This window comes from Ornithorhynchus anatinus, chromosome 7 (genome assembly GCF_004115215.2).
Source record: "Ornithorhynchus anatinus isolate Pmale09 chromosome 7, mOrnAna1.pri.v4, whole genome shotgun sequence".
Lineage (NCBI taxonomy): Eukaryota > Metazoa > Chordata > Mammalia > Monotremata > Ornithorhynchidae > Ornithorhynchus > Ornithorhynchus anatinus.
In genome coordinates, this window is record NC_041734.1 from 73,611,325 (window position 1) to 73,624,152 (window position 12,828).

Genomic DNA, 12,828 nt, shown 5'->3' on the forward strand with positions numbered 1-12,828 from the left:
GAAGGTTTATATGTTAATTTTGCATCTGAGTTGTAGGGGATTACTTCAATTTCTGTTTTGGTCCCCCTTGTCGTCCCCCACCCCGCTACGTTTTCATTCATTGAATTGTATTCATTGAGTGCTTACTCTGTGCAAAGCACTGCACACTGTGCTATTGGGAGAGTACAGCATAACAATGAACAGACACATTCTCTGACCCCGATGAGCTTACAGTCTAGAGGGGGAGACAGACGTTAATGTGAATAAATAAATTTCAGATAAATTACAGAGATGTATCTAAGTACCGTGGGGTTGGGAGGAGGGATGAATCGAGGGAGCAATTCAGGGTAACACAGAAGGGAGTGGGAGAAGAGGAAAGGAGGGCTGAGTCAGTCTTGTATTCCGCATAATCCAAAACGTTCACAGAAGTGACCGCCAGCGATGAGTATGAAGCCGCTCCGTATTCGGTGGGTATGGATTTTGGAGAAAAATGCCTAGTGAAATAAAGCCGGGCTTTTACCGTTGGAAGTTTCAGCCTGGAGGCCTTTTCGACAGCCTCCAAGATGTCGCGCGTGGTCCGATGTGCTCGTCAAAGGAGTGTCAAGGAGGAATTGCCTGTTTTTGTTTTAAAAGGTACTGCAACAGCCACCTGCAGGTACTTGGCTTTATCCCGAAAAAAGAGAGGAAGAAAAAGAATGACCCAATAGAGGAGGTGAAGGTCCGCCACCAGATGGATACGATGGCCTTCAGCCTCACGGTGCCCACGCTGGCCTTGAAGATGCCCAACGGGCTGGATGGGATGTCCCTCTCTCCGCCGGGGGCCCGGGTCCCGCTCCACTACCTGGAAACGGAATTGGAAGACCCGTTCGCCTTCAACGAGGAAGACGACGACCTGAAGAAAGGGGCCACCGTGAGGAAGAAGTTGCAGAGCAAGTTGGCCCAGAACCGGCAGCGCCAGAGAGAGACAGAGATTTTAAAAGTTCGCCAAGAGCACTTTAGCCCCCCTCCTGCACCTTTGCAGCCGCAGCCTCCGCAGCAGCAGCCTCCGCAGCAGCCGCCGCCGCCGCAGCCGCCACGCTCCCATCTGCCACCTTTATCCACTAGCTCAAAGCCTCCGGGGCCGCCGCCGCAGGGCTTAGCCTGTAAGTCGCCTCAACCTCCGAACACCAGCCTACCAATGCAGGGAGTGGCCCCAACCACACACACTATAGCACAAGCCCGGCAGTTGTCCCACAAGAGATCTCTGCCCTTCCTGCCACCCGGTAGGGCTCCTGTGACGGACCTGCCCAGGACCGACCGGGTCTCCATGAAAGCCACAGCCTTCTCGCCACACTCATCCGGCCTGAGTCGGCTGCAGAGACTGGTGAAACTGTGCACTTGCAAACAGCAGCTGGACACCGATCTGTTTCCTCACTTAGGTAAGTCGCCGGTCTCTTCGGACGGCTCGCTCCGGGGATGAAGGAATCGAAGCGGCCGGGGGCGGGCGGGCCGCATCCCTCCCTCCCCACCCTCTCCCTAGATCAGAATGGCTCCAGTCGGGATCGATTGGGGACCCTTCGGGAGAGTCACGACATGTGTCGTACTCTCCCGGGCGCTCAGCACGGTGCTCGGCCCGCAGTGAGCGCTCGATCGATCCGGTCGAATCGAACGGAGGAAGTTCGACGGGACGCCCCGTTCACCGCTCTCCGAGGACCCACCCTACCCGAGGCGTCAGAGTCTGGGGGTCAGAGCGTGGACCCCACTGGGGTTTGGGAATCGAAGGCGCTTACCTTTCATCGGGTAGCGTCTTCCCAGCCGTTCACTGGACTGTATACGGCTCACCCGGGTGCCTTAAGAAATGCTCTCAGTCGTGAAACGGTGTAAACCCGTGTCACTGCAATACAGAATGGGTTGCTTTATGATAGTTTAGTGCTCTATGAAGGCTAAATTGCTTTCAGGTAGTAATAGAAAGAGTGTGTCTTCGTAAATCCGGCAGCTTGGCGCTTAAAATGCCTAGAGTGTACGAATTATCTGAGGTAGGAGTTCTTTGTCAACCTTAGGGGTTTAGAGAAATGACAACTCCATTTATGCCATTGGACAGTTGTTTGAAACTCTTCATGGATTTTTAGAGGGGGAAAAGTCATAATTCAAGGTAGTAATGAAAGTACAGTTTTTCTGAACTGAGCGAGTGACTCTCCGGTCTCTTCGAAACCTTGGAAAAAATCGAATCCTGATGATCCTATCCTTACGTACAAGAATGAAGCCAAAACTAAATTTGCAGAACAAGGTGTGGAAGGGAGAATTAAGATAGCGTTTCATTTTGGGTCAATCAGATCTTGCTTTCAACCGAATCAAGAACACAAATAATTTAGGGCTGTTACAGGTGCTAAATTAGGGAGCAGCGCACAGCCAGAGTTGAAGTCGACATTGTCGTTTGAACACTGCTGCCCGAATTCTCCTTTTGATAAATCAGAATTTGCTTTTATAGTTGTCGCAGTAGCATCATCTTGGAGCATGCTTACATTGCGGGGAAAAGTCATCACACATGCCCTTAAATTTAGTCTCCAAGGTGGGTGGGCATTTTATAAACCGTGACAGTTTAGAATAAATTTGAGTTGTGTACATTCATGGCAGTGTATTACCTAATCTGTAATTTTACCATTTCAGTGAACAATTTCTTAATTTCCCTAGCACATAGTGTGCTTTGGGCCTGGATGAACTACTTTTCAGTGCCCTTTGGAAGAGCAGTACGCATCATGTGTAATTTATTTTAAGAGAATGCTATTTAATGATGGTCCTTAAAATAATGCAATGCTTCCCAAGAATCAGACACATTCAGATAATCAAAGATACAGGTCCCAGAGCGTGATCCGGCAACATAGAACCTAGGGGAAGCGAAGGGTAGTATCCCTGAGAAAATATTCTACATTTTATCTGAGCGATACACTTCCGAAAACTAAAGCAGAGAAGTGCTTTTTCAAAAAATTTCAAAATAACGCTTGTGTCGTTCCTTATTTGGAGGAATGATAATGTATAAATGGATATAACCGTCATAAAAAAGAGAGCGTTTTGTGAGTGCTAATTTACCTAACCTAATTAGGGATAATTATAGCTCACATGGAGTCTTGATGTACTATATTTTTCCATTATAATTTTTCCTCTGAATTTGGAACCGAAAAATGCCTCAGAAAGTAAGGCAAATTGTTTTTAAACAGAATACCAATTTCGGGAAGGGAGTCTTAAAGCCCAAAATCTGAATTAAAGTAACTCTGGTAACCTTTAAAATACATGTTACAACAGTAACAGACTTGCAACATCAACCTTTAGCTTGTCAAACAACTATTCTAGAGGAACCAGGTTTAATATACAGTAAGAAGCTTGTATAGAGTGCATTATATGGCATGAATTCACAGGACACGGTTGATTTCTCCCACTCTGCCTCCCTGAGGAATAGTTAGCTTCATAGCGTCACTTCTAAATTGTACATGTACAGATAGCTCTCCTTCCCTTTCCCCTTGCTGCCAAATGTACAGCGGATTTGGGGTTTAAGCAGGAAGCTTTGTCTATGTTTAACAAAGACTCAATGATCCCACAAGCTTTTGGGTAGCAGGAAGATATGCGGAAGCCAGGTACTGGTTATAGGAAATGATCAGGTCACTTCCTGTTTCTGGACCATCTGGCCCAGTTTACAGACATTTAAAGAGACAGAAGAAAAAAGAAAAGACAGAAGTACACACACACACACACACACACACACACACACACACACACACACACAAACTCATATAGACACATCCAGACACAGAGTGACACACAAATAGCATTCATTTTTAAGTATTCATTGATACATACTGATTAAATGTGTGTGAAGCATTTGAAACATCAGGAGTTCATTCCTGTTGACTTAGGCAAAATCCTATTGCAGGAATCACTGTCTTGGTGTTTTCCAAGAACGCAGCTAAAGTCTTATATCCACTGTTTTAGTGAAAAATCTCCTGGTGGGGCATTCTGTTTGCAGTTTTTTTTTAAGAAAGAACCAAGTCTTGTAATAGCTTTTTGATCTCTTACATTAGAAGTGAAATCTCATTAATATTAAAAGAGATCTAACTTTTCTTTACGCTTATCTTTAACTTTAAAGATCCTTTGTCTTAATCATTGACTATCTTAAATCTGTTTCAATTCTTTCCAGGATATTCAATAAGGTACTTTGTGTCCTGTACCTGAATTTTGGTGAGCCTTATGATACCTGATATAGATTGGTGGGCCGCTAGCTGAGGTGACAGATGATTTATCGTTCCACGATTGATTTCCAACTTCCGGAAGTAATCAAATGAATTTGTTCATTTTTATTCTTCTATCCTAATATTGTCCCCTCCCCTGACCAGGGCTGGATTGGTCTGAAGATAGTGGAGAGGAACTGGAGGATTCAGAGCAAGCCTCGCCATACCAGGTTGCATGGTCAATCCGAGAAACCCTTAGATACGAAAGACATGAGTAAGTCTTCCTTCCCATCTTTTCTTTTCTTTTTTTTCTTTTTTTTTTTTTTACTATTGATTTAATCCATTCATTTTAGACGTAGGTTCTAATAGTGTTAAATATCGGATCAGTCACTGCAGTGGAAATAAGCATGGTAAAAAATCACTTCCCGTTGGGGCTTCCCACTTGGAGCTGAGGTAGTATGTTCCTCTCCTCCTTCCACTCCTGGGCGGGGAAATCACAGAGATGGGGAGCAGGAGAATGGAAGTTGCGAAAGGAGATAATTTATTTATATTAATGTCTGTCTTTCCCTCTAGACTATTAGCTCATTGTGGGCAGGGAGCGTGTCCACCAACTCTGTTGTAATGTACTTTCCCAACCACTTAGTACAGTGCTCTGCATGCAGGAACCACTCAGTAGTCAGTCGTATTTATTGAGTGCTGACCATGAATTGACTGATGATCCATTGATTGCTTGATTAGGAAAGTGTCCCGGCGGTGTCTGGCTCTGTTGAAACCTCCAGCTGTGGCTCAGAAAAGGCAAAGAGGAGTTCTCTTTCTCTGGGGTCACCTGGGGGAAGTGGCCGCCCACAAGCTGGACAGGAAAATGTAGTCTTCTTCCTCTCCTTTACTTTCCCCGCCTTCTCAGCCGTCTGTTTGAACGCTTCTTGATCCCGATGCCATTCATGAAGCAGAGAGTGGGAAAAGAGGTAGAGAAACCCATTCCTTTTCCAACTGTGGTCTGTCGATAACCGACGACAAAATAACAGGAACCATTCATTAATCACGATAATGATAACCATTCAGTAATATCTTGTTCAGAGGGGCACACAAAGTGTTTAGGAGTGGGCCATTGAGAACTATTAACCTCAAGTAAAATTTGTTCTGGCAGTTCATCAATTGGAAATCGATCTTTTTTTATGTTATTTGGTAAGCACTGTACTAAATGCTGGGGTATGTACAAGGTTGGACACAGGCCATGTCCCACATGGAGCTTAATTCCCATTTAACAAATGAGGTAACTGAGGCACAGAGAAGTAAAGTGACTTTCCTAAGGTTCGCACAGCAGACAAGTGGCAGAGGCGGGATTAGAACCCAGGTCCTTTTAAATCCCAGGCCCGTGCCCTATACACTAGGCCACGCTGTTTTTCTATCAGTTAATGTAGACACTTTAGCATTGTTTATGTCTGAATAGCGCCTTCTTCTGACAAGAAATCGTGCTGAAGATGTGGACACTGTTACACTGTCATAGGGAATGTAAGCTTAATAGAGTTTTTTCTTTTTTATTTATAATAACTAATTGGCTAGGGAGGGTACTGTGGTAGTTGCTGATCTTTTTGATTAACACTTATTTTGGGAGGTCCTGTAGCTTATTTTCTGCATACCCACGGGCTCACACTGAAGTCATTTTTTCACCGGTGTGTTCTTCAGCAATTTGCCAAGCCACTTATGTATCTGCCACCTCCGCATCAACTCTGCAATGCAGAATTCCCCAGTGGGTTCCAACAGAGTTGCCAGCTGAGCCAAAGGCCTCCCCTACTAGGTGGAGAAAAAGAGTTCTCCAGAATCATGGGCCAAGGAACACACTGGCCTGGGTGCTCTCTCAGGAAGAAATTTTGTCAGTTCCCACCACTAACCCTGCCTTTGGGAAGGCTTGTCGGGGAGGGAGTTGTAGATGCCGAAAGGGAGGTAGCGTTTTCTACGGCTGGCATCTTCGGTCGTGGGGAGGCAAGGGAAGAGATGCCCTGAAAGTAATCCTGAAGGCCAGTCTTTTTGCCGGGTGGGAAAGTACAAAATCAAGTCATTACTGACCTTTTGATTCCCTAATGGAACCAGAACAAGCACAGAGAAGCCATTAACAGTGGGGGACACTAGCATCCGATGTTAAGCCGCTGTGTGTTATGTACTTGGTTTTGAACAGTTCCTTTTCTAAAGTGGAAGCTTCAGTGGGTGCTCTTTTATTTCATTCCAGCCCTTCAAATGCTTTTCAGTTCTGCTTTTTGCCTTCTTACTCAAATTTATTTTGCTGAGGAAAGCTGCCGTTTGCATGTGGTGGTGGTTTGCAGTGCTCTATTCTCCTCCTCTTTCCTCACCACCATCTAGACTCCACAGGCAGCAAAATGCGGCGCGCAGGGCAATGATTTAGTAAAGCGGTTGTAATTAGAGTACTCTACTGGAAATTTAGGGCAGTCCTACTGCCCACTGAGGCGGCCTACAAGTGGATATTGGTGGGCCGATTGGGAACTGCTGGAAACTGAATGTGACAGATAAGCAGTGATGAAATGTCTGGGTTGAAGGAAGGGGAGGTCCTTTCCCAATGTCTGTGTCCAAATATCCTGATAATATCTTTCATTAGGCAGTTTCCGTTGGAGATCCGCCGACGAGGGTCAGAGTCCAATGTGATATCGCAGCTTGGTGTGCTCTAGACCTGCAGGTCGATTATTCTTTAACACCGTTTCTCTGTCACTGTGGTGGTTTCGGGCTGAATGATTCTTCCAGCAGCATGCCCGGTGAAAGACATCTTTTTCTTCTCCCTCCTGTGATTTTATAGACTGGCCTCATGGATAGACCCCGGCTCAGGAAATCAAAGGGACCTGAGTCCTCATCCCAACCCTGCCGCTTGATTGCTGCGCGACTTAGGATGAGCCACTTCACTTCTCTGAGCCTCAGTTACCTCATCTGTTAAATGGGGATTAAGACTGTGGGCCTCACGTGGGACACGGACTGTGCCCAACCTTAGTTTGTATCTACCCCAGCGTTCAGTACAGGGCCTGGCACACAGTAAGCACTTAACAAATACCATTAAAAAAAAAAAGAATGGCAAATTAGTAGACTTAAGTCCCAGACCGGTCTTTACCACCAGCAGTGTACGCAGGGGAGAGTTGGAAGATAATTTGTAAGTAGACTATGTGAGTGGTCTGGCCTGACTCTGGGAAAGGCGTGGTGTTAGGAGGTATTATGCGAAACGGAGGCAGAAAATGGTTTTGGAGCTAATCCCCTCCTCCTGGTGCCTCTCGGGAATCCTGACATCTGTCCATCTACACCTCTACCTTTTCTGCCTCCAGCCTCCCCAGTCCAGACAGGCTCCCTCTATGTGATCAGAGACCCTCTTGATCAAAGACATGTAGGTTAAGATGTTGAGAAACTGAGTGGCTTAGTGGAAAGAGCATGGGCCTGGGATTCAGAGGACCGGGGTTCTAATCCTGGCTCTGCCACTTAGCTACTGTGTGATCGGGGGCAAGCCACTTAACTTTGCTGTGCTTCAGTTTTCTCATCTATAAAATGGGAGTTCAATGGCTGCTCTCCCTCCCACTTAGATGGGGAGCCCCTTGTGAGACAGGGCCGCCAATATCTTGAGTCCACCTCAGGGCTTTGCGTATAGTGAGTGCTTAACAATATCACAATTGTCATTAGGAGATTGGCTTAATAGAACTGCCTCCTCGTTCGGTACCTGCAGGCCAGTGGGAGAGCGAGAGTGCACAAAGCTAATATCCCTATGCCAGAATGTAAATTTATGGCAAAAATCTCTTTTCTTGACCAAGATAACCTAGCATTTTTGAGACACTTTCTGCTAATTGCAACAGAAACAAATAAAGATAACCGACCAAGAAGTCAGGGATTTTTAGTGCTGTTAAGGCCCTGATGGATTCATTCATTCAGTTGTATTTATTGAGTGCTTACTGTGTGCAGAGCACTGTACTAAGCACTTGAGCACTGTTCTGGGAAAGTGTTGAATCGCACCATTGTGGCGAATCGGGAGGCAGCGTGATCTATGAGAAGGAGCACTAGGCTGGTTGTCAGGAGCTCCAGGGTCTAACCCCTGGGTTCTAATCCCAGCTCCGCCCCTTTCCCGATATGTCAACTTGGACAAGTCACTTAAATTCTCCATCCTTTAGTTTCCCTATCTGTTAAATGGGGATACAATATTTTCTCCCTCCCTTTTAGATTGAGTTTCACATGGGGCAGGGACTGTGTCTGATCTGTGTCTAACCCAGCATTTAACACAGCGCTTGGCACATAGCACATAACAATACCACAATTATTATTATTATTATCATCGCTATTGGTGTTTTTCTTAAATGTTCCCATTGCTTACAATAGCCACGACGAACATGCCCAGGAAATAAAGGTGCTCAAGGAGGATTTCCCATCCGCGTTAAAATGATTCCCGTACAACTGTTAAAAGGAGAAGGTTGATTGATAATCGGCAAGGAAAAGTTTGGTTTGAGGGAATTGTCCGAATCAACAGCATTTATGATATCAGAAGAAACAGGCCGACGCGGGCTTTCCCTGATAAGAGGACGGTTTGTTCACCTGGGAGTTGATCTGGTGAGCTGTGTACACTTTCGGGCAGAGATAGGGAAGTGAAGAGCTCACTTAGCAGGCTGCCTGGCCTCTGCCCTCTCGGCCTTGGAGGGAACACCCACCAGGACTTTAAACCTTCCCTGAAAGCTGATTGGTCAGTTTGAATGAGAACCACCACTCTTCTGGAATGTACTGGCAGAACAGGGCCTAATTTCCTTATTTATGCTGGGAAAGAACCTAACTTTTCCTCAGGCCACCTAGATGTTGTGAAGCTTCAGTTTCTCCTGAGGAACCCAACCACTCTTATCTTTGAGATCAGCCAGTCAATCACGGGTATTTATTGAACACTTACTGGAGGCAGAGCCCTGGACAGAGGGCTTATTATCATGGCATTTAAGTGCTTAGTATGCACCGGACACTGAACTAAATGCTGGAGTAGATACAGGCTAATTAGGTTGTACCCAATCTATGTCCCAAATGGGGCTCGCAGTCTTCATCCCCACTTCACAGATGAGAGAACTGAGGCACAGAGAAGTGAAGCATCTTGCTCACGGTCACATAGCGGACAAATAGTGGAGCCGGATTGTGAAACCAGATTCTTCTGACTCCCAGGCCCGTGTTCTATCCCCTGGGCCACGCTGCTTCTCAGTGTTTGGGAGAATACAATACAATAGAGTTGGTAGACACAGGTCTTGCCCACAAGGAGTTTATAGTCTGGAGGGGCAGGCATTTATTAAAATAAATTGCAGGAGGGGGGATGGTAGAGCAAAAGGATTTGTAAGTAAGTGCTGTAGGGCTAAGGGTGAGGTGACTCTCAAGTGCTTAGAGGGTACAGATCCAAATGCTTAGGCAACACAGAAGGGAGAGTGGAAGGCCTAGTTAGGAAAGGCCTCTTGTAGGAGATGCGATTTTAGGTTTTTGAAGAAAGAGAGAATGGTAATCTGTCGGATATGAAAGGAGAGGGAGTTCCAGGCCCGAAAGGAGATGTAGGCAAGGGGTCAGTGGTGAGAGAAACGAGATGGATGTACAGTGAGTAGGTTGGCATTAGAGGAGAGAAGAATGCGGGCCGAGTTGTAGGAAGGAGGTCAGTGAGGTAAGGTAGAAGAGGGAGGACTTAATTGAATGCCTTAAAGGCGATGGTGAAGAATTTCTGGTGGATGTGGACCTGGAGGGCAATCCACTGGAAGATTGTGAGGAATGGGGAGGTATGGACTGAACTTTTTTTGTTTGCTTGTTGTACAAAAATGATCGGGCAGCATAGTGAAATATGGACTAGATAGGGAAAGGGAGAAGGCAGGGAGATCAGCGAGGAAGCTGGTGTAGTAGTTAAGGTGGGATACGATTAGTATGTGGATCAGCATGGTAGCAGTTTGGATGGAGAGGAAAGAATGGAGTCTAGAGATGCTGTGAGAATAGAACAGACAGGATTTGGTGAGAGACTCAATATGTGGGTTGAATGAGGGAGTTGAGAATAATGCCTGGGCTGCAGGCTTGTAAGACAGAGAAGATGGGGGTACTGTCTACAAGTGATGGCGAAGTCAAGAGAGGACTGGGTTTGGATAGGAAGAGGGAGTGTTCTGTTTTGGACAGGTTAAGTTTGAGGTTTTGGTAGGGCATCCAAGTAGAGATGTCCTGAAGCCAAGAGGAAATATTCTACTGTAGAGAAGAAGAGAAGTCAGGGTTAGAGTGGTAGATTTGGGAATCATCCAAGCAGCTATGGTAGTTGAAGCTGAGGGAGCGAATGAGTTCTACACGGGAGTGGGTGTAGATAAAGAATAGAGGGGGAACCCTCACTGAGCCTTGAGGATGTTAGAGGAAGGAAGGCAGAGGAGCGGCCAGTGGATGAGATTGAGAACGAATGGGCGGAGAGATAGGAGGAGAACCAGGAGAGGACAGTGTCAGTGAAGACGAGCTTGGAAAATATTTCTAGGAGGAGGGGGTGGTCCACAGCGACCAAGGCAGTGGAGAGGTCGAGGAGGATTAGGATGGAGTGGAGGCCATTGGATTTGGCCTGAAGGATTGGCGACCTTTTAGAGGGACGTTTCACTGGAGTGAGGGAGGTGGAAAACAGATTGCAGGGGGAATTGTTCCTTTCTGGGGCACAACTACCTTGTTTTACCTCATTCCCCAGTTTCTCCATCAATGAAATACAAAACTGTCTTTTCCCTGCTTGCTTCCCAGGAATATTGCATAGATTGAGAAGAAGAAACGAGTGTCGTAGCACCATTGTAGAAGGCGGTCATGATGTTTTGCTTTTCTCGCCTATAATCTTAAATCTTTGCCGGGGCAGGGGAGCTGTTTTTAATCCTTTCAGTATTTGCTTAGGATATAGTAGATAGGAGGATGGCATTGAAATCATTTATCATCATCCTCACTGGCATTTATTGAGCACTTACTGTGTGCAGAGCACTGTACTTAGCACTTGGGAGAGTACAGTACAACAGAGTCGGTATATATATCATATATAATTGTCTTGTCTCATGTGGTTGAGTCGTCTCCGACCCGTAGCGACTCCACGGACACATCTCTCCCAGAACGCCCCGCCTCCACCTGCAATTGTTCCAGTAGTGTATCTGTAGAGTTTTCTTGGTAAAAATACAGAAGTGATTTACCATTGCCTCCTTCGGTGCAGTAACCTTGAGTCTCCGCCCTCGAGTCTCTCCCATGCTGCTGCCGCCCGGCACGGGTGAGTTTCGTCTAGTAGCCGATTGCCTTCCACTCGCTATCCGCTGCCCAAGCTAGGAATGAAATGGGTAGACCTCTGCTCGACTCTTCCTCCCGTAGTCAAGACTGGTAGAGGACTGGAAGCTGTCCGGGTGCAATCCTGGGAGGGGGACATAAAAAGTGCCATCACTAGCACTCTAGCGGGCTGTCGGGGGTGGGGAGAAGTGGGGGAGAGATGTGTGTTTGTGTGTGTGTGTGTTTGTGTTGGGAGGGGGAATAGGATGTGTGTCTCTCTGTGGGATTCTGATGGACCATGAATTATGTTATCCCTGAGCTAGACCCCCCAAAATAAGATCCTTGAGGGATCAGGTGATCACTATGGATCAGTCAGTCAGGCAATTGATCAATGGTATTTACTGGGCGCTTACTGCGTGCAGAGCACTGTAGAATGGCTGCCTGGGAGAATACAGTATAACAGAGTTGGTAGACATGTTCCCTACCCACTAGGAGCTCACAGTCTAGATGTTTCTCCTCGTGTTCGTCTGCCGAGGCGGCGGCTGTCTGTCTACTAGCCACCGATCCCCCTGACCACTGTCCCCATCCCCCTCTGAAGCCTAGACCACCAGTGTTGAAGCTGGAAGAAACCAAAGAGAGAGTTCTGGTCACCAATTTTATTTCCTTTGGCTTTATGTGGAGTTGTAGTAGGAGTTACCACCTCCCCGGCTAGACCATAAGATCCTTGCAGGACAGGGAACAAATCTGTTATATTGTACTCTCCGAAGAGCTTAGCACAGTGCTCTGTACAGAACTTCTCAATAAATATGATTGATTACTGAGCATGCACTTGATGCTCTGTACTCCATGCACGCCAGGCTGGAGATAAAAGCTGCTCTCACATGCACCTGCGGCGTGCACGTGAGAGAAGCAGCATGGCTCAGTGGAAAGAGCCCGGGCTTGGCAGTCAGAGGTCATGGGTTCTAATCCCGGCCCCGCCACTTGTCAGCTGTGTGACTTTGGGCGAGTCACGTCACTTCTCTGGGCCTCAGTGACCTCATCTGTAAAATGGGGATGAAGACTCTCAGCCCCCCGTGGGATACCCTGATCACCTTGTATCCCCCCCAGCGCTTAGAACAGTGCTTTGCAAATAGTAAGCGCTTAACAGATACCAACATTATTATTATTATGACACGAGGCTTCCACAAAACTTCGGGAAGACTGCTGGCTGCAGCCTGATACTCCTCTAGCCTAGAGGAATCCCTTTATTGATTTGTTTCACTGTTTCAATGCTCCACTTTACTCCCCCTCTAGATATGTAAGCTTATTGGGGGCAGAGAACGTGTCTATTTTATTGTTCTGTTGTACTCTCCTGAACGCCTGTCTGCTCAATAAATACCACTGATTGACTCAATGAGCTTGTTGTGGGCAG

The 12,828-nt window shown here is 46.6% G+C and overlaps 1 protein-coding gene across 1 annotated transcript in view; it reads left to right on the forward strand.

Annotated features, from left to right (window-relative positions):
* INO80D (INO80 complex subunit D) overlaps nt 1-12,828 on the forward strand; it is a 61,166-nt gene that overhangs the window by 9,876 nt on the left and 38,462 nt on the right. Inside the window, exons 3-4 of the mRNA XM_029068686.2 lie at nt 613-1,397; nt 4,344-4,452. Coding sequence (XP_028924519.1) covers nt 613-1,397; nt 4,344-4,452 — 894 coding nt within the window. The remainder of the gene's footprint in view (nt 1-612; nt 1,398-4,343; nt 4,453-12,828) is intronic.